The 19612-nt window shown below is 36.6% G+C and overlaps 2 protein-coding genes across 2 annotated transcripts; both read right to left on the reverse strand.

Annotated features, from left to right (window-relative positions):
• Window positions 1-2288: 2288 nt before the first annotated feature.
• Window positions 2289-7052, reverse strand: LOC138711611 (uncharacterized). Its single transcript, XM_069842748.1, has 2 exons — window positions 6954-7052; window positions 2289-3007 (listed from the first exon to the last, which is right to left on the reverse strand). Exons 1-2 carry the CDS (start codon window positions 6978-6980, stop codon window positions 2423-2425), a joined length of 612 nt encoding a protein of 203 aa, XP_069698849.1. The 5' UTR covers window positions 6981-7052; the 3' UTR covers window positions 2289-2422.
• Window positions 7053-14783: 7731 nt separating this feature from the next.
• Window positions 14784-18934, reverse strand: LOC138711612 (uncharacterized). Its single transcript, XM_069842749.1, has 2 exons — window positions 18835-18934; window positions 14784-15625 (listed from the first exon to the last, which is right to left on the reverse strand). Exons 1-2 carry the CDS (start codon window positions 18865-18867, stop codon window positions 15059-15061), a joined length of 600 nt encoding a protein of 199 aa, XP_069698850.1. The 5' UTR covers window positions 18868-18934; the 3' UTR covers window positions 14784-15058.
• Window positions 18935-19612: the final 678 nt, after the last annotated feature.

The raw sequence follows: 19612 nt of genomic DNA on the forward strand, positions 1-19612 counted from the left end.
TTCGTCTATACTACCACCTCCTAAAATATTTACTATTCCTCCTGAAATAGCCTGTATAATTATTTGTTATATACTTAATTTTCCTTCATATTTAAAATCTATTTCGTAATTTATATATTTTCTTACTTGTTTATAACTTTGATCGGTTTTGTTGCCACTTTAAATACATGATTTTACTGTTTACTATTTATACATTTTCTGAAAAGTATAAATCAGCCACCGGCGTAGCTCAGTCGGCAGAGGCGCACGTCTACTGTTCTGGAGCTGAGCTCGGAAGTGAGTTCGATTCCCGCTTGGGCTGATTACCCGTTTGGTTTCTTGCGAGGTTTTCCCCAACTGTAAGACGAATGTCAGGTAATCTACGGCGAATCCTCGGCCTCATACCGCCATTGACTTTCTCCTATATGAACGGAGTTGTGTACCCGTGGTATAGACCTACTCTTTTTTTCATTATCTATCAGAGACTTGATCCTGTGCTGATGCCTGATGATGAAGAGAGCACGCTACCACTGGTTCACCACAACGGATTACTTGATAAACTCTGGTGTAAGAATTCTTTGCTCATTCTGTGTGGGACACATATACTACAATCTCTACAACTTAAGTACAATTTTAACACACTGTTCCGCCGATTTAGTGGAATGCATTTGAGTCTAAAGAAAAAAACAAAACAGTACAATGTAGTCTGCTTATATGACGAGAATGGAAGGCCCCGCAGATCGATAAGGCATCATGTCGCAAACAGGTATATGTCTAAGCATTTCTGAGAAAATAAATATTATTAACGCCTTGAAAACGTCGCAAATATTAAATATATTTCTGGACAGTTTAAGATAATATTAATTATTTATTTACTATTTATATTACAATCTAAAGGCTACCCACAGCACATTATCAGAATGATTAAGAGTTTATATAATGCCTCAAGAATTACCGTAAATACTGGAAAACATTTAACTCGAGAAATTGAAACAAATATAGGCTTAAGACAAGGGTGTAGTTTATCACCGACACTGTTTAATATTTATGCTGACGAAATTGTTCGACAATGGAAAATTTTAGTAGATCCTGGAATTTTAATTGATAGAGGAATAAAAATTAATATTCTGGTATTTGCCGATGATATGATTGTAATACAAGATACTGAAACAAAACTACAAAAAGCAGTATATGAACTGAATAAAATATGCCAGAAGCATAACTTTAACATATCAAATACAAAAACAAAAGTAATGGCATTTCAAGGCAAAAATACTGTAAGATCTAAGATTGAAATAGATAATAAAGTAGTAGAACAAGTAACAAATTTTAAGTACCTGGGCTGTGATGTGAGTTATAAAAAGGATAATGATATAAAAATAAAATTACAATCATTCCAGACAGTATGTGGCACAGTTAATAGAACTTTGAAGAATAAAAGCAGAAAGGAAACAAAAATGAAATTCTACAATGTAATGGCAGTCCCTACTCTTTTATATGGAAGTGAAAGTTGGGTTACAACAAAACCTGAAGTTAGTAAAATACAAGCGGCAGAGATGAGATTCTTGCGAAAAGTAAAAGGATGCACGAGATTGGATAGAATTAGAAATGAAGATATTAGGCAGGAACTAGGAGTATACCCACTTATTGATAAAATAGACAATTACAGACAAGACTGGAAATTATATGTAGAGAGAATGGACGACTACAGACTTCCCAAGAAAGCAATAAATTATAAACCAAAAGGACGAAGAGATCAGGGACGACCGATGAAAAGATGGAGCGACCTTTGAAGCCGGAATGGGCAATTGCTCATACCATGAAGTGAAGAAGAAGAAGAAGATTTACTATTTATTTATTTATTTATTTATTTATTTATTTATTTATTTATTTACTCACTTTTATTCATTAATTTATTCTTATTTATTAATTTATTCTTATTTATTAATTTATTCTTATTTATTAATTTATTCTTATTTATTAATTTATTCTTATTTATTAATTTATTCTTATTTATTTATTTATTTATTTATTTATTTATTTATCGTATCTTACAGATATATTCTCCGAAATAAAATTAATTTATATTAACGTTGTATCAGACACATTTTATAATGAATTAACAACTCTTAAATACCCAGTCCCTTATGATAGATTTTATTGCTATCTATAATGTTCTTTGACTTTCGTGCTCTACCTAAACATGATGCTTGCCGTTTGCAGGGGACTTTCTCCGCGTGTTATATCTAAGTAGGCAAACATTGGCTTTCTCCCATATCGACAGAGCAGTGTAATATTGAAGATGAACATTTCTTTCAGATTATTAATAATCCCTTTATTACTCCATCATATCTAAGCTACAGGGTACAATGATATCAGTAACTTGTTTACTTGTTAATTTGCTATCCTTGGCCGGATTGGATACTAAATGCTGACATAATTATTACCATTCCAATCCATTGCCACCCCAAGAACCCCATCTTGCTCCTCCTCCCTTGACAACATTATGAGTTGGCCCGTGACTGTAGCTACTTGGCATTCCAGAGTTATACAAATCCATCGTCAACTCAGTCGGCGGGGAGCTCTTCTCACAGTTACAGTGTTTTTGCCCGGACTCGCCCACGGCATCACTTGCAGAAACTTGGGTCTGGGTGTGTGCAGCGCTGGAAGCCAATTTGGAGGACAAAGCGGGATGAACTCCAATGTTGCTGGCAGCAGATTTGGCCGCTAACTTGGCAGCATTGGCAGCGCTAACAGCCTTGGAAGCAGCAACATCAGCTGCACTGGCTGCTGCCGCAGCTTGGGACGCCATGTTGTATGTATCACTCGCGTGCGGACCGGGATAGGCGATGGGGCTGAAGTACGTTGGGTGCGTCTTGGGATGTGTGTAGTGTTTGGAAGGAACATCTTCCTTTCTGTAGAACCCGTAAGCCATATTGGGATAACTCCCATAGAACGGGCTTGAAGCTGGATCGGAATTTCTAAATGTCACCCCTTTCACAAGAGCTCCCAGACTCAACATTGATATCTGTAAAATAAAGTATTTGACTCTTATTAAACTCTAGTTATTACTCTTCTTCAGCTTCTCACTAGTTGATTTCAATTTCTCCATTCGTTGACAAAGACTTTTGAAGTAAATATGTCTATGCAGAAGAGTCATTGGAGTAAAAGTGTAAGACACGAATAGGCTATATGTAAGATTCAGCACAGGGCCAATTTAAATTTTCAATTGCTCAATGAATGAATCAATCAATCAATCACTGAAAGAGAGAGAAAGTAGATAGAAGAAAGTTAAAATTACAAAGGCTCTTGGGACAAATCTTAACATTTAAGTGAAGTCGTAGGCTAAAGGTCACTTGTCTCACTCGTTCTCATTGTGTCACTTGAGACTTAAGAAACTGCATAAGGAGGACCGTCAACTAGTAAATAAATTCATCAGTAATAGTGCAAGTTTTATACGTAACATGATACGAGTCTCGTGGTTTTTAGCACGATTCTACTCACTCCATCCCATATAAAGAGTGAAAATGAAATAACTCTTCAGATTTTCAGAGTGAATAGCACATGTTTTATGTAATAAAAAAGTGTAATATCATATTGGTGGAAAGTCTTTCCCATTCATTTATTCATTCATTCATTCGTCTATTCATTTCATTTATTTGATTACATTCTTTTCAGTCATTCATTCATTCACTCATTCATTCATTCGTCTATTCATTTCATTTATTTGATTACATTCTTTTCATTCATTCATTCACTCATTCATTCATTCGTCTATTCATTTCATTTATTTATTACATTCTTTCCATTCATTCATTCATTCACTCATTCATTCATTCGTCTATTCATTTCATTTATTTGATTACATTCTTTTCATTCATTCATTCATTCATTCGCTCATTCATTCATTCGTCTATTCATTTCATTTATTTGATTACATTCTTTTCATTCATTCATTCATTCGTCTATTAATTTCATTTATTTGATTACATTATTTTCATTCACTCATTCATTCACTCATACATTCATTCATTCGTCTATTCATTTCATTTGATTACATTCCATTCACTCATTCATTCATTCATTATTCGTCTATTCATTTCATTTATTTGATTACATTCTTTTCATTCATTCATTCATTCACTCATTTCAATAATTCCATTCATTTTTTTTCAATCATTCCATTCCATCTGTGGAGTTGAACCCTCCTAAGTTTCCAAATTTTAGTTAATTATACCGACATCTTCAATGTAACAGCTTGTATGTCAAGATATTTTAGTTCAACCACAAGCAGCTAAAAAGTCACCAAGAAGATGTCTGCCGCAGTAGTAGACGAAACGTCTGGGAACGTCTGCACCAGTAGACCACGGCATCTTAGCCCGAAAGCTCCGTCTCAACTAGACACCGCCCGTGAAAGCCTGCATGCTAAGATTCACCAAGTATTATTTTCATATTTCAAGATTTTATAAGTCCACTGGCTTAGATCACGGGGTAACACGTTTTCTTGCTCATCCGGAGTTGCGCTCGGGCGTGGATTCGATTCCCGCTTGGGCTGATCATCTTGCTGGTTTTTTCCGAGGTTTTCCCATACCGTACGGCGAATGTCATCGCCAATCATCGCTATCACCAATTCCATCCACACTAAACCTATGGTCCGTTCCAGGAATCTGTAGAGCGACTTGGCGCATATGGAGGCGGAGTCTGTGTGTGCCGGAGTGTATTACGGGCAGCATCAGTTCGAGGCCGCTAAGGGGTAAGATGCTCGTGGTAGAAAGTTCAGATAGAAATGATCCCCTCCCTGCAACCGATTGGAAGCTTCGTTTAACCAATGCCTCCCCCCAGAGCGGTCATTGGTCCTAGCCCTCCCCCATACCACTTGCGCAGAGGTCTTATTTCATCTTCCTACTCCATAGATTCCTGGGACGGACCGTAATAGTTGATACACCATCTTTAAATAACCAAGTAAAAAAAAAGGACGTTACACTTAAAGCTCAATGTACCTAATCACCAAATTGCTCGTAACGATTTCTGAATTTCAGGAAACTCACATAGTAAGTAGTTATTAGTCTCCAAATTCACTAACCCTACTGTACTGAATATCAATAAATATCGTAAGCGCAACATCCCGCAAGCCTTGAAAGCACCAATCCAAAATAGCAGGCTCGAGTTTTGAAAGTTACATTGATCGCATCACTCAAATAAACATTAACTCAACTTCAAATATGTCACTGAGAGCTATTCCCCACATAACTTGCACAAACTGTACAGTCAACAACATGTATTTAAAATAAAATAAATTCTGTTCATGTTAATTTTAATATTCTAATAAATTGAGTTCATTTCCTGTGTTTTAATGTGTGTTGCTTTGAGATTAAAATCTCCATACCAAATTCGCAAAATGCAATAAATTCGGGATACGCGCCTGCCATCTGTTGCACTATTCGGGAACATGCTGAAAAGACACTCACACTCTTACCATCTGTTGCAATAGTCGAGAACACGCTGAAAATACACGTATGTTCATTATTTCATTATCGCTAAAGTAACAAGGTAAGCTATTTGTAAAAACTCGAAACTTAGACATTTAATTATGGTCGAACAAAACAGTTGTATGCATCTTGCCTGTAATGGTAGTTAAGACGCTCGTATGAAAATTATGAAACTCGCTTACGCTCATTTCATAAACATACTCGCATCTTAATTACTATCATTATAGGCTAGTTGCATAACACGAATATACTATTAATTATTTAATTCCAATTCCAGTTAATCTTGTTCTTATCAACTGAATAACAATACCTTGTACACAGATTGGAGAAAATATAAACAGTAAAATGTACAGTTAAACACGAACTTATTAAATTGATGTCTCTAATTTAAATATGAGATTCAAGAAGAATACTATGTAGTGAAAGATCAAAGATATTTGGACGTTGATTAGCAATAGTGTTCCAAGCGCCAAAAACCTGTTTCGAGATATTGGCCATTGAAATAAATCTGTTTTTTTATAAAACATTTATGCAAGAAGTATTATAACATTCATACTATTACAAAAAAATAGCACAAATAATACCAGAAAAGGCTAACCGATTTTTAATAAGTGAGCTGAAGTTGAATTAATATCTTAAAGCAAAATAAATAAATGAAATTGATGCAATAAAAGAATTTTTGCTTATAAATAACAGCAAAATTCACATATCGCATTCTTGATTTTTTACCAAGTTCAATTAGTCTGCCATCAACAGATTTGTAAAATTTCTCAATTTTTTTTTTTCAAATTGTCGGTTGCTCTATTATTGCGTAACTCCGTCCATTTAATGCATGGTTATTCAGACTCAATTTTCAACAGAATTTATATAAAATGCAGAAACTATAGTTGAAACATTTTAAACTTTAAACAGCAACATTTCATCTGAAATAATAATTAATGTAGGGTGAATGATTTCGAATGTTACAATTCTGTAAGTGTGCCTTCGAAGTGTACCTCTTTCTTTATTCGAAAATCAAATGTTTAACTGGTTGGAGAGCTTTGTTACAAAACAATCTAAACTGTAGAATAATGTTACATTAAAATCGGTCGAAATATGCTCCGTATTTTCAATATCTTTACACAAATCAGATAAGAACATAATCTGGGTTAAATAGAGTGTTAGCCTTCAACATTTTTTTTGCGAAGATGAGTGATCTTTTCTTTTCACGATATACTATATTTTCCTAACTGTTATATTCTCCCGAACTGAAATGTGTCCAAAAGAAGAATAAATTTATGCAGTATACAGTTAAAAATCATCAACTATCCATTCATTCTGAATGTTGATTTACTATATGTTCTCCTATGGCTGTATCGAGTTCTAAAGTATTTTTTTCTATTGCTTGTTACATATCTTATGTTTCATGATGTATTATTTCACAATACTAACATTAGTTTACTATTCAATTTGAGTTATTAAATATTCTTGTAGTTTTAGACTTACTAAAGTGATAAGTTGACCAGCAGCCATCCTGATGTTCGTCCTCTTCAATATCCGTATTACTACTGTGTAATTTTTCGATCTTGGAAAGTAATTTATTCTCATTTCATGCCAACACTTGTTCAATTGTAGTACATTTTTATGACATTTCATTTCTTAATGGCTAAAATATAACTGGCAGTAATTTCTTATGAAACAATACCTTGCCCTATTGTGTTCTTTCAGTTACTATGAGACAATTAATAGTAAAATAATTTTTAATTATCTAGAACAATAATTTCATTAATTTCGCTATTTGGCTTTTAAAATGAAATGGCAGTAAAACTGGAGTTTAAGCTAACTATGTAGTTTAATGTTAGTAATAAATTTTACAGCCGTTGGGAATTTCCATAATGTAGGAAGGGAAAAAAAAGTGGCACAAGAGTGTCTGATTATCCGTTTCCTCTGTAACACAGAGTGTATAAAGGAACGATGTGATGGTGACCAATAATACTAAGAGTCCTCCTTTATACCATTATACATTAATTCAGATAATTCTGGAAAGAGACCTGGAACTTTCAAACCCAAAACATAACGGGCCGTATTCATAGACATTCTTAGCGCTGACTTCCGGTGGATGATCAACGAACTAACGTTTTTCGTATTCATAAACCAGTGTTAGCGATATGATATGATATATGATATTTTTTTATTTTATTGGGCTATTTTACGACACTGTATCAACATCTAGGTTATTTAGCGTCTGAATGATATGAAGGTGATAAAGCCGGTGAAATGAGTCCGGAGTCCAACATCGAAAGTATTGGGTTGAGGGAAAACTCCGGAAAAAACCTCAACCAGGTAACTTGCCCCGACCGGGATTCGAACCCGGGCCACCTAGTTTCGCAGCCAGACGTGCTGACCGTTACTCCACAGGTGTGGACGATATGATATGATATGATATGATATGAGTCCTGTACAAGTAATCACTCGATAGCCGGGGCTAGTTTAGCACGCTCGTAGCCCGGGCTAGCGAAATGTCTAAGCATAGCACCCAACAAAATTAATTATGTTTACCATTACAGAATGTTGAAGTTCGTCGTTACGTAGGTACTATTTTAACCTCTTTTCTGATATCTTACTTTACTTTACTTTACATACTTGCTTATTTACTTACTTACTTACTTACGGCTTTCAAGGAACCCGGAGGTTCATTGCAGCCCTCATATAAGCCCGCCATCCCATCGGTTCCTATCTGAGCAAGATTAATCCTGTCCCTACCATCATATCCCTCCTCCCTCAAATCCATTTTTATATTATCCTCCGTCCACATCTGTGGAGTAACGGTTAGCACGTCTGGCCGCGAAACCAGCAGGTCCGGGTTCGAATCCCGGTCGGGACAAGTTACCTGTTTGAGGTTTATTCCGGGATTTTCCCTCAACTGAAAATGAGCAAATTCTGGGTAACTATCGATGCAGGACACCGGACTCTTTCACCGGCATTATCACCTTCATCTCATTCAGACGCTAAATAACCTAAGATGTTGATACAGCATCGTAAAAAATAGCCTACTACTACCATATTATCCTCCCATTTACGTGTCGGCCCCCCAAAGGTCTTTTTTTCCCTCCGGGCTCCCAACTAACACTCTGTATGTATTTCTGGATTCACCCATACGTGCTACATGCCCTGCCCACCTCAAACGTCTGAATTTAATGTTCCTAATTATGTTAGGTGAAGAATACAATGCGTGCAGTTCTGCGTTGTGTAACTTTCTCCATTCTCCTGAAACTTCATTCCTCTTAGCCTCTTGTAAAAATTATCTCTGTGACAAAATATTTTCTCTATCAAAATAATTTGTATCTCCATTCAGTGAATGAGCATAAAGTGCAGATATCGTGAAATAGTTCACTTATAAAGTGAGAATTTTCTTCTCGGGTACATAACAATGCAGCTGCGTCTGTAGCTCAAGCACTGGCCTTCCATACAGACGGCCCGGGTTCGATTCCCAGTCAGGTATTAATGGAAATTGTGGTGAACAAAGCAGGCCTTAGAGCAGTGGTCGTCAGCACTCGCTGAAATGGGTAGAGTGTATGGAGGGTAAGGAACTCTGCTCCGTCGTGCACAAGGGATAGAGGGACAGCATACCCGTCAGCAGCGACGTTTGCAAGCTAGGGCAGTGTCTTGTCCGCGGGTAAAAGACGCTAGCCCAAGCGTGCAGTGTTTTGATGACCGCTGTCTTAGAGGGATTTTTCTCGAGGTACCCCCGTTCCCTTCTATCATTTCACCAACAATCTCCACCTTCCCCCTTCATTTCATCTATCATCCGCAATAGTAAAAATAGGTTGGAGTGAAGTCTTGGGGACAGTACGGGATTCCGGGTCCCTGGGGCTTATCAAGCTACTTGCATGCGGACGAAACCTGGTTCTATCAGGGGCTGAGGCAGGATGGCCCACCTGTCAGCGTCGGATTCACGAATACCATGCAGGCCACCTGTTACCGCATATTTGGAGCGCATAAATGACCAAACCGTGCCTAAGTGTACTGACCCTTTCCGGATCCAGACCTCGTAACTCCAAGCCAACATAACAACGCACATTAAAGTACTAGACAAGGACTTGGGTCTTAAGCACAGTCACGAAAGGGATCAGAGAAATAAACTCCTATGGATAATGTCGCTACGTTTGTGTTAATATCTAACTGTTCCTAATATTTATGATTCACTGAAGTGAAAAATTAATTCTTATAAAATAAATATTCATTCTAAGAGTATTCAAAATATTTTAGTCAACTATTGCCCTGGGTACACAGTTTCAAAAGAAGTAAATGGTTTCACTGAGTTCATAAGAATACTTTTTTGTCATGTTATAATGTGCTGTGCAGCCAAGGCACGAGCAGTAGGCTATCCAAAACAGGTCGCTGCTGTGGGTTTGTTGCCATTAGTTTGTTATTAAATTGCATGTCTGTTGTGGGTGGGGGTATGGCCTCTACTACTCCCCTTCGCTTAGTTCTTTTTCCAGAGGCTGGCTCGTGAGTCACAGAATGCCGACGTATGGTATAAAGCGTGATTCGCCCTCAATTAGCTCATAACGTCAACTCTCTTGTATTGATACGATAATCTCCAGAATTTAGAGACAATCCTATAACTTTTGTGTTTAGTGTTATGTGTCCGTCCTACTCCTATTATTATTATTATTATTATTATTATTATTATTATTATTATTATTATTATTATTACTATTATTACGTTATCATTTTATTATTATTATTATTGTTATTATTATTATTGTTATTATTATTGTTGTTATTACTATTATTATTATTATTATTATTATTATTATTATTATTATCATCATCATATTAAAAAAAATATTCCTTTACTGAATTCCTATCTCTTGCAATAATCTTTAGTAGGTTGGCAGGTCTGTTGTTGCATGCGATTTGCGATTGTTAGAAATGACGTAAAACATAAATTATAGTGTAGTGTTTTGCCGATACGGCTGAATGCTTTGTGTCATAGCAGTAAGGTTAGATTTTTCTTTCTTGTTTTCTCGATAATTACTTATACTTATTATTTCATTATCAATTCTTTCTGATTTTTTTTTTTAATTCAAGTATAAAACATGTTATTTTTCCTCTGATTGAGGTTCTGACTGATATGTACACTTAGCGGCAAAAAGAATGGGCCGACTCTTGGTCGATACAAATGCTAAGTTCTATCGCGCGGTTCACTCGTGTAAACGTAACCCACTGCAAGGCATTGCTGTGGTGACTCTTCATTGAAAGTCGTCCGTCTATAATGTAGTAAACCTTACGAGTAGTGTGTGGCCCAGTGGTAAGAAGTCTGACATCCGTACCAGAGGTTGTGAATTCGCCTCCCGGTACGGTAAAATGATTATTTTTTATTTTTATTTTTACTTAATTTATTAGTTTAAATGTGAAATGGCATTTGTTAACAAACTTCGTTATGCCTGCCTTGTAAAAATATTATTGCCCATCACCTGTGGGCTATTAATAGGTGAGACCTGGTCTGTATGAACAAAAATACTTGTTTCACATCCTAAAAAACCGGACGCATATCAAACACAAATAATTAAATTAACAGAAACAAACAATTTTTAATATATTAACAAAACAAGGCCTGTGGTGGGGACTAGTATCTCGTCCACAAACCACCTGCGTCAACAACTGCCCTCATTCTGCGCGGCATGGAGTCCACAAGATTATGGAACAGGTCTAAATTCTTGGCCATCTCCTCCCACGCATCTAGAACTCTGTCCCACAATTCCTCAGGTGTCCGAACGGGTGGTTATTCTGCCCAATTAGAGCATAGGATCCTTTTGACTGCAGCCCACAAATTTTGAATCGGATTCATATCTGGTGAATTTGGAGGCCAGTCGACTGGGTCGACATCACGCCTCCTCGTAAACCATCTTTGAATCCGGTTGGCGGTGTGTATCGGATGATTATCCTGCTGGAAGAAAAGTGTTCCTTCTGAATATCGTTTTCCGTCGTATTAACAGATAGCAGTATTGCTTGAAAGAGAGAGGGCGGTTTATTATTTATTAGAGTTTGGGCATATTCTAAGAGATATCGCCACATAATTATAGCTTTGCGAGATACATATGATGACAAATTTGTAATAAAAAAAGAAGATTGGAGAAGATTCGAACCTTGAGCTACTATTATAAACTTGTTCAATACACCAACGCCGTAACGACTTACGGAACTGGGACTGTTAATATAATTTCGACATAATACGTAGTTCATATTCGCTCCGGTTGATTTTGTATTTATCAATTTTATTATTATTTCACTCTTCAAGGGCCCTGGTGTATCTAGAATCAACCCGCCATCCGATTTTATTACATATTTTAGACTCTTAAACAAAATACAGCAAATTTAAATGGTTTAGTTATATGTTACCTAGTGAACTACAGCTTTGACGAGACGAGCATGCGCAGTGTTATGTCTCTGCAACTTAGAAATTGTCGGCCGGCCCATTCTTTTTGCCGCTAAGTGTACAGTCTTAAAAAAAGTTGTTGCACAGATACTTCGTAAGTTTCAGAAAGGAGAGAGTGCGCATGAGCAATAATAAAACGGAACAAAATTAATTTTATTACCTCAACTAGTCCTTCTCTTGTGAACCAGGTCGCTCGTCCTCTGATCATGCGCACTGCCTCCTTTCTGGGACTTATCAAGTATCTGTGCGACAAAACATTTTTCTAAGACTGTACGTCTATTATCAGGCAGTACATCTCACTTGACGATATGTGTCAGAGAAAGAACAACTGTTTGTATACATCTGAAGTGTGATTAATGCAACATGTAGCTAATCGGCGATGTATGCAATGGAGGGGGAAAGGAACTGACAACCCTACTCCATTATCTCCTCGTCTAGTTGTCTCATCAGTGATTCCGTATTGGTATCACTTATGAGGTTCAGACCTGTCTTCGGATAATTGACTAAACAGCAAACAATAACATGTTACTTACTGAACATTTTTCTTAAAAACAGCAAAATTTCTCTCCCTTTTAACAACTCGATAATTTAACGACATCTACCCTTGTACCGTATATTTAGTGGCATATTCGTAAGCAGTATGGCCCGGTCTAGAAATAATTTTGAGCAAACAAATACCATATAAGTACAGGTTCAATTATCAATTGGTTTTTCTTATTTATTTGTAAAAAGTCCATGCGTGGTACTGCGAATCAGGCCTTTTACATATTTGTCTTGATACTGCAACACTGCGTGAAATTCACAGTCGAATCCCGTTTATGGCACGGATGTTTGTCCATGTTGTCTCAGGAAGAAGACCGTTGTCGTGTTGATGACTCTCCAGTACAAGGACGAAAAAATAATAATTAGTGAAAGGTTAAAAAAATATTGATTGTATAATATGTCTAAACATATAGTTTTATTTATATTTGACGTTGTAAAGAACGTTTATGGCCGGAATTATTATAACATTCAACTTCGCTATTAATATGTAGAACTTATGTTATAAAAAAAATCACAAGAAATAAAAGTCCTACAAACATGGTTCCTAAAATTAATATCTTCTGAAAACTGAGCAAATATTTATCGTCACTGTGAGAGCAACATATCTTCCGCTGTGATAATATACAGGCCTATACTTTATCATAACAAATGCATTAGTACAGCCCAGGTTAAAAATACTCAAATTTGCATACAAATATTAATCAGTACGCATATATATACATAATACACCCTCATCCTCATTCATCCCATACACTTCGGGGTGCACAATAGGCCTCAGTATGGCCGACGTGCAAAAGATCATCCTAGCCCGCCCGTAGTCACCGTGAACTAACATATCCGTGACCTATATACAGAGGGTGCCGAAAAAATGTATAGGGTAAAGTTGCCTAACTGCGTGATACTCTTAATTCCGTGATGAGTTGTTTTTCATTGATTGTAACGAAGTTGGGTATCTTGCTAGGAAGTTCACCGATGTCTCAAAAATAGGCGAAAGATGCACTCTTTCGAGAAAGATGTCTGGCGCTATGGTCGAACGGCAAAGCTTTGACTGATATTCAATTTAAAAAAAGTATCACGGGATTAGGAGTATCACGGAAATAGGCAACTGTATCCTTCACACTTTGACAGGAGATATCTATTTAATATATTTCAAAGTTGGACCCAGTCTGCTATAAAAAAACCTGAAAGAATTTATAAAACAATTATATTACCGGTCTGGGATTTCCCGGTCTCTGATCGGGTCAAAAAATCCTGATATAACTGATATTTACCCCTTGCGGTGAATTTCGGTGAAGTCCGGAGGGCGTAATTAGTCAAATGAACTCTCCTCACCTCCACGCTGGGGCCCCCTGAGATCTTTTTTGAGATGCGAACGAGAGAGTGGTGTGCGAAAAGCAACGGAAAGCTACCGCATTTATATTTCCCGAGAAAACAAAAAACTGATCAGGAAGAGGAAGAGGAATTGATTGGGTCACTGGCTGAGAAGAAACTGTATACTGAAGTATGCACTAGAAGGAATGGTGAACGGGAGAAGAGTTCGGGTTAGAAGAAAATATCAGATGATAGACGACATTAAGATATTATATGGATAATATGAGGAAAAAAGAGGAAGACAGAAAATAGGAAATATTGGAGAAAGCTGTGTTTTCAGTGAAAAACCTGCCTTTGGGCAGAACATTAAATGAATGAATGAATGAATGAATGAATTACCGGTTTTTTTGTATGGTTGTGAAACTTGGACTCTAACTGTGAGAGAGGAAGAGGTTAAGGGCGTTTGAGAATAAGGTGCTTAGGGAAATATCTGGGGCTAAGAGGGATAATATTACAGGAGAATGAAGAAAGTTACACAACGCAGAACTGCACGCATTGTATTCTTCACCCGACATAATTAGGAACATTAATTCCAGACGTTTGAGATGGACAGCGCTTGTAGCACGTATGGGCAAATCCAGAAATGCATACAGAATGTTAGTTGGGAGATCGGAGGGAAAAATAGCTTTGGGGATGTCGAAACGTAGTTGGGAGGATAATATTAAAATGAATTTGAGGAAAGTGGGATATGATGATAGAGACTGGATTAAGCTTGCTCAGGTTAGGGACTGATGGCGGGCGGATATGAACCTCCGGATTTCTTAAAGGCCATAAGTATTATTATCATCATCATTATCATCATCATCATCATCATCATTATTATTATTATTACTATTATTAAGGGACAAAAGATATTACAGAAGATATCGTCAAAAATATAACCAGCCAAGAATTGAACATAAATGAACAGGACAAACAACTTTGGAGGATGAGCAAAGGAAAATCAAAATCAGCTGTTTCATCCGTTTTAAAATATGGTATATTTCAATTGTATTTTAAATGTATTTCATTAATAAGATAACAAAACATAATTTCCAAACAAATTACTCAACATTCCTATGTTCAAAATTATCCCCAATGCATTCATCTAATCACTATTTTAAAATTCAATATCCATAATAAATTAAGATTTTCGGTCTGCATTGATAGTTGAGAAACGTCTTATATTTCATATTCTTATTACTCAGAAAACATAGTATGATAACGTAATTAAAAAATCAATAATACAATAAATAGAAGTATGCTAGGTTATCTAGTTGAAACGAAAGTTCTGCCCTTCAAATTCTTGAAATCCTTCATTACCAGACAGTCCACCTCTGTTAATCCAGCCACCTTCGAATAGCGAAGGTGGGTATTCGAACACTCGTCTCCCATGGTTGGGATCACTTGGGTAAGACATGCGGGTAGCGATGCCCAAGCATTTAGTAGCAGCACTACGGGCGTCCTCAGCAGCTTTATCAGCGTCGCTCGCAGCTTTCTCGCAAACGCGCGCGACTTGTGCGCAGCGGGCTTCACCCACGCTTGACGCTGCCGCAGCTGCAACATGGGTAGCCGAAGCAGCTATGTTTGCTGAACTCGCCGCATCTGAGGCGTGAGCTGCAACTTTCAGCAGGTCCGTGTGGTCAGCGTTCTCAGGAGCAGAGTTCTCTACACCAGGATGGTTTTCAGTGAGAGTAGCAATTTTACCAGTTGCTACAGGATTTGTGTCGGCATTTGACACAGGAACAACGACGACGTTGGGAGCGGCGACTTCGTTGTCCGACGAAAGACCTTCTCGAAAGTAAAATCCATTCACAGCAGCAGTAATAGCAAACACTATCTGCAAGCGGAGATACGATTTTTTACGAACGTATATTTCACAGAACTCAGTCAAATTTGTAATTCTTCTTCTCTTTACTGAAAGATATTGGAAAGTTAAGAAACACTAGGACTGGCTTTTTGCAAAAAATAATCTAAATATCTTCTCCATTTTTTGTACAAATATATTCCTTGGGGTCTTAGTAAGTTGATATTGGGTGGTTTTTTGCCTTTAAGTCTTCTTTGAGCTTCAGGAGCGATTTTTGTAATGGCCTGTTCCATAAGTCACTATTTTATTTCTTTTTATTTGCCCTTTCCTAGAAACTACTTTTTTATGAATAATTTCGAGGCAAAAATTGTTCCGGAGCCGGGTATCGAACCCGGGACCTTTGGTTTAACGTACCAACGCTCTATCACTGAGCTACCCGGGAACTCTAACCGACACCGATCCAATTTTTCCCTCTATATCCACAGACCTCAAAGTGGGCTGACAACCGTCAAGCAACCAACTTCGAGTGCACACTAACTCCGTGTGACTTAAATTGTGGTTTTCTGTTAACAACAGTGACGTGTATTATGCAAATCAAGATTTCAGATATAACTCCCTGTAAAGTTGATTTGAATAATTTCGAGGGAAAAATTGTTCCGGAGCCGGGTATCGAACCCGGGACCTTTGGTTTAACGTACCAACGCTCTACCACTGAGCTACCCGGGAACTCTAACCGACACCGATCCAATTTTTCCCTCTATATCCACAGACCTCAAAGTGGGCTGACAACCGTCAAGCAATCAACTTCGAGTGCACACTAACTCCGTGTGACTTAAATTGTGGTTTTCTGTTAACGAACAGTGACGTGTATTATGCAAATCAAGATTTCAGGTATATAGAGGAAAAAATTGGATCGGTGTCGGTTAGAGTTCCCGGGTAGCTCAGTGGTAGAGCGTTGGTACGTTAAACCAAAGGTCCCGAGTTCGATACCCGGCTCCGGAACAATTTTTCCCTCGAAATTATTCAAATCAACTTTACAGGGAGTTATACCTGAAATCTTGATTTACTTTTTTATGTACAAAATGCATCATGCACATGCAGTTTTCATCAAATTCAATTAAAACGTTCATACATCTTCTCGCATATATTATCTGAAATCTAACGTTGAGACATTTTAAGTATCTCAAAAGTTGGAAGCTAAAAAGCATTATGTATAACTTCAAGGGTCAGGTATTGAACCCGGAACTTTTGGCTGATCGCGCCAATGCTCTACCAACTGAGCTACCCGTTGACAAGACGTCAAAGACCTAACATTGATTTCACACAACTTCGTGTGTCTTGAATTATGAACAGTGACGTGTATTATGAAAATCTGGTTTTCAGGTACAGCTTTCAATGTTATCTTTCCGTCTATGTTATCTTACCATCTATATTATATTTCACTCTGTGTTATCTTTCCCTCTATGTTACCTTTCTGTCTATTTTATCCTTCCCTCTAGGTTATCTTACCGTCTATGTTATATTACCGTGTATGTCAGTGATGTCAAAGCAAGCGCATTTTTCTGACCTTGACGTCGTGCGCGGGCATCAAGCGCTAAGTATGGAAAGAAGGGTTTTATATATGAATAAGCAGCCTGTTGGATTAAGAAAACAGTGGTGCACAAACTTCAGACGGAACGTGAAATTTTATGTCGTTATTTTTATATGGCTTCTTTCTGTTTGATATTATCTATATTGTTTGTAAAACAAAAGTACTAACACTGATTTCTTAATATTGCACTTGCGTTTTAAATCTTAATAACATAATAGAGAGTTAAGAAGGAATATTCACATAAATTCCATAGTAGTACAACTATACTGTACTAAGTGGATGAAACACATCATTTATAAAGAAAGTGATATCTCAAAAAAAGTGATTGAGTATGACATGATAAGCTGGAATTGATATTGATGGTACCTTTAGCCTTATAAAAGTAATGAATAAACTAATCAAAACAATATTACAGTACAAAGCAAAGTTATCTAGGTGCTGTGTATATTTTAAGTGTAACTAATATTCCATAACAAAATTCTTACCGCATTATGCCTTTAAGTTGGTATTGGTGAGCAACTTCCTATCATCAGAATATTAAATCATTTTCTCGAAATGTGCTGAAGCTATAGAGCTGACATTTTTACAACACATGGGCACGTAACTTTTACTTACGATGTAACAGTAGTTGCTTTGTTAATTAATTTCCTTACGAACAATTTCATTGCGAATATTTGCAAAATTTTCAATACACTATCTTCACTAATACGTATTTACGGTATATTAGATTTACGAAAACATTCTGTAAGGCTACTAAATAAATAGGCCTATATCTGAAAATTTCACTTTTCTATAAAAAAGAAGTTGAGAAAATATTTCTTTTGAATAAAAAAAATCAAACTCGTGAAAAATGAGCATTAAAATTAAAACTTACATTCTTATAATGCACTTAAACTTCTCAGACAAATCCAAAAATTAACACAGATATAGTTTTAATAAGTTCTCTTCCCTTCATCCATTGAATCAGTGCTGGCCATCCCTGAATATAGCTCGACCAAGCGGTATATACTATCGTTTCGTCTGTCTCTTTCCTTTCCGCTGTAAAGCGCCCAGGCTCTCCTGAGCTCTAAAGCGCCGCTTGCTCCTATGGGCATCAATTGACATGACTGGTGTATGTTATCTTTCCGACTATGTTATCTTATATTTTATTTTTCAGTCTATGTATCTATCCGTCTATATTATCTATCCATTCATATTATCTTTCCGTCTCTTACCTTTCCGTCTATGTCATCTTTCGGTCTATATCATCTATCCGTCTATGTTACTTACCCGTCTAAGTTAACTTTCCGTTTATGCTATATTCCAATCTATGTAATTTATCCGTTTATGTATATATCCGTCCATCCATCCAGCCAACTATACTATTCATTCATTCAGTCAATGTTTAAATTGTGAGTGTTGAAAGCACAACCATTTTATAATACATCCCCGAATTACAGTTCCGACATTAAAAGAAGAACATTAAGCCATATAGAGTAAGATTTGAACCAGAAGACTGCCACACTTCCTCTTCCATTGCATGCAGTACTTCCTCTCACTCTTACTCCAGAATCTAAAGCAATAAACGAAATTACTTACATTGGATACATTTAAAGATGTATCATTTTATATTTTTATTTTAATAACAGCGTAAGATATCTACTCAACTTACTATGAATCGCTGATGTAGTGTTGAGATAATCATCGCGACAATTATTTCGTTTGGAAATGCTCCTCTGTGATCTATTCTCTATTCTAACAAAATACTGAATGTGCCAAAGAACAAAAATATGAAAATAATTCCTGGAACTAAATGTTTACACATGGTTGTTAGTGTAAATGAAAAATTACATACTAATAATAATTGTTTAACGTAAATTGTCCGTTAAATTTCACGGTTGAATGCGTTTTAATGGTCGATTAAATTTTTAACGCGGCCCATTGTTGAACATTAATCTATGAATTTTTCCATATTATGCTCTGTTCAATTCATAGACATTCAGCAAAAAAAAAAAAAAAAAGGAACCCTATTATCTACGAGTCCCACAGAACAATTTCCAACCAAGTTGCGCTCCCTCTTTGAAGTAATTTGAGTGTTCAATACGTAATAATTTTCCAATCAGGACAGTAAGCACGTGATCTTTAACATCCCGTAAATAAGAAATTCTGGTGAAAAGATCTGTCTGTAGATATCTTAGGACTACTTTAGCATTCCGTATTTGAAAATTAAGATCATCTTTAACAAAGGCTCTTTTTCTAGTGTAAGTTGCTGATATAAAACAAATCAAGTTCACTAGTGATTACAAGCTCACCCATAAGCCAGTTGACAAAAATGCATCAATACTGTAAAGAGATTTCATTTAAAACGTAAATCAATACAGATAACATTTACGTATAATACAAATACTGTATAACATGTTACTCACCCACATTACATGCCCAAACTATCC

The sequence above is a fragment of the Periplaneta americana genome, chromosome 13, assembly GCF_040183065.1.
Source record: "Periplaneta americana isolate PAMFEO1 chromosome 13, P.americana_PAMFEO1_priV1, whole genome shotgun sequence".
Classification (NCBI taxonomy): Eukaryota; Metazoa; Arthropoda; class Insecta; order Blattodea; family Blattidae; genus Periplaneta; species Periplaneta americana.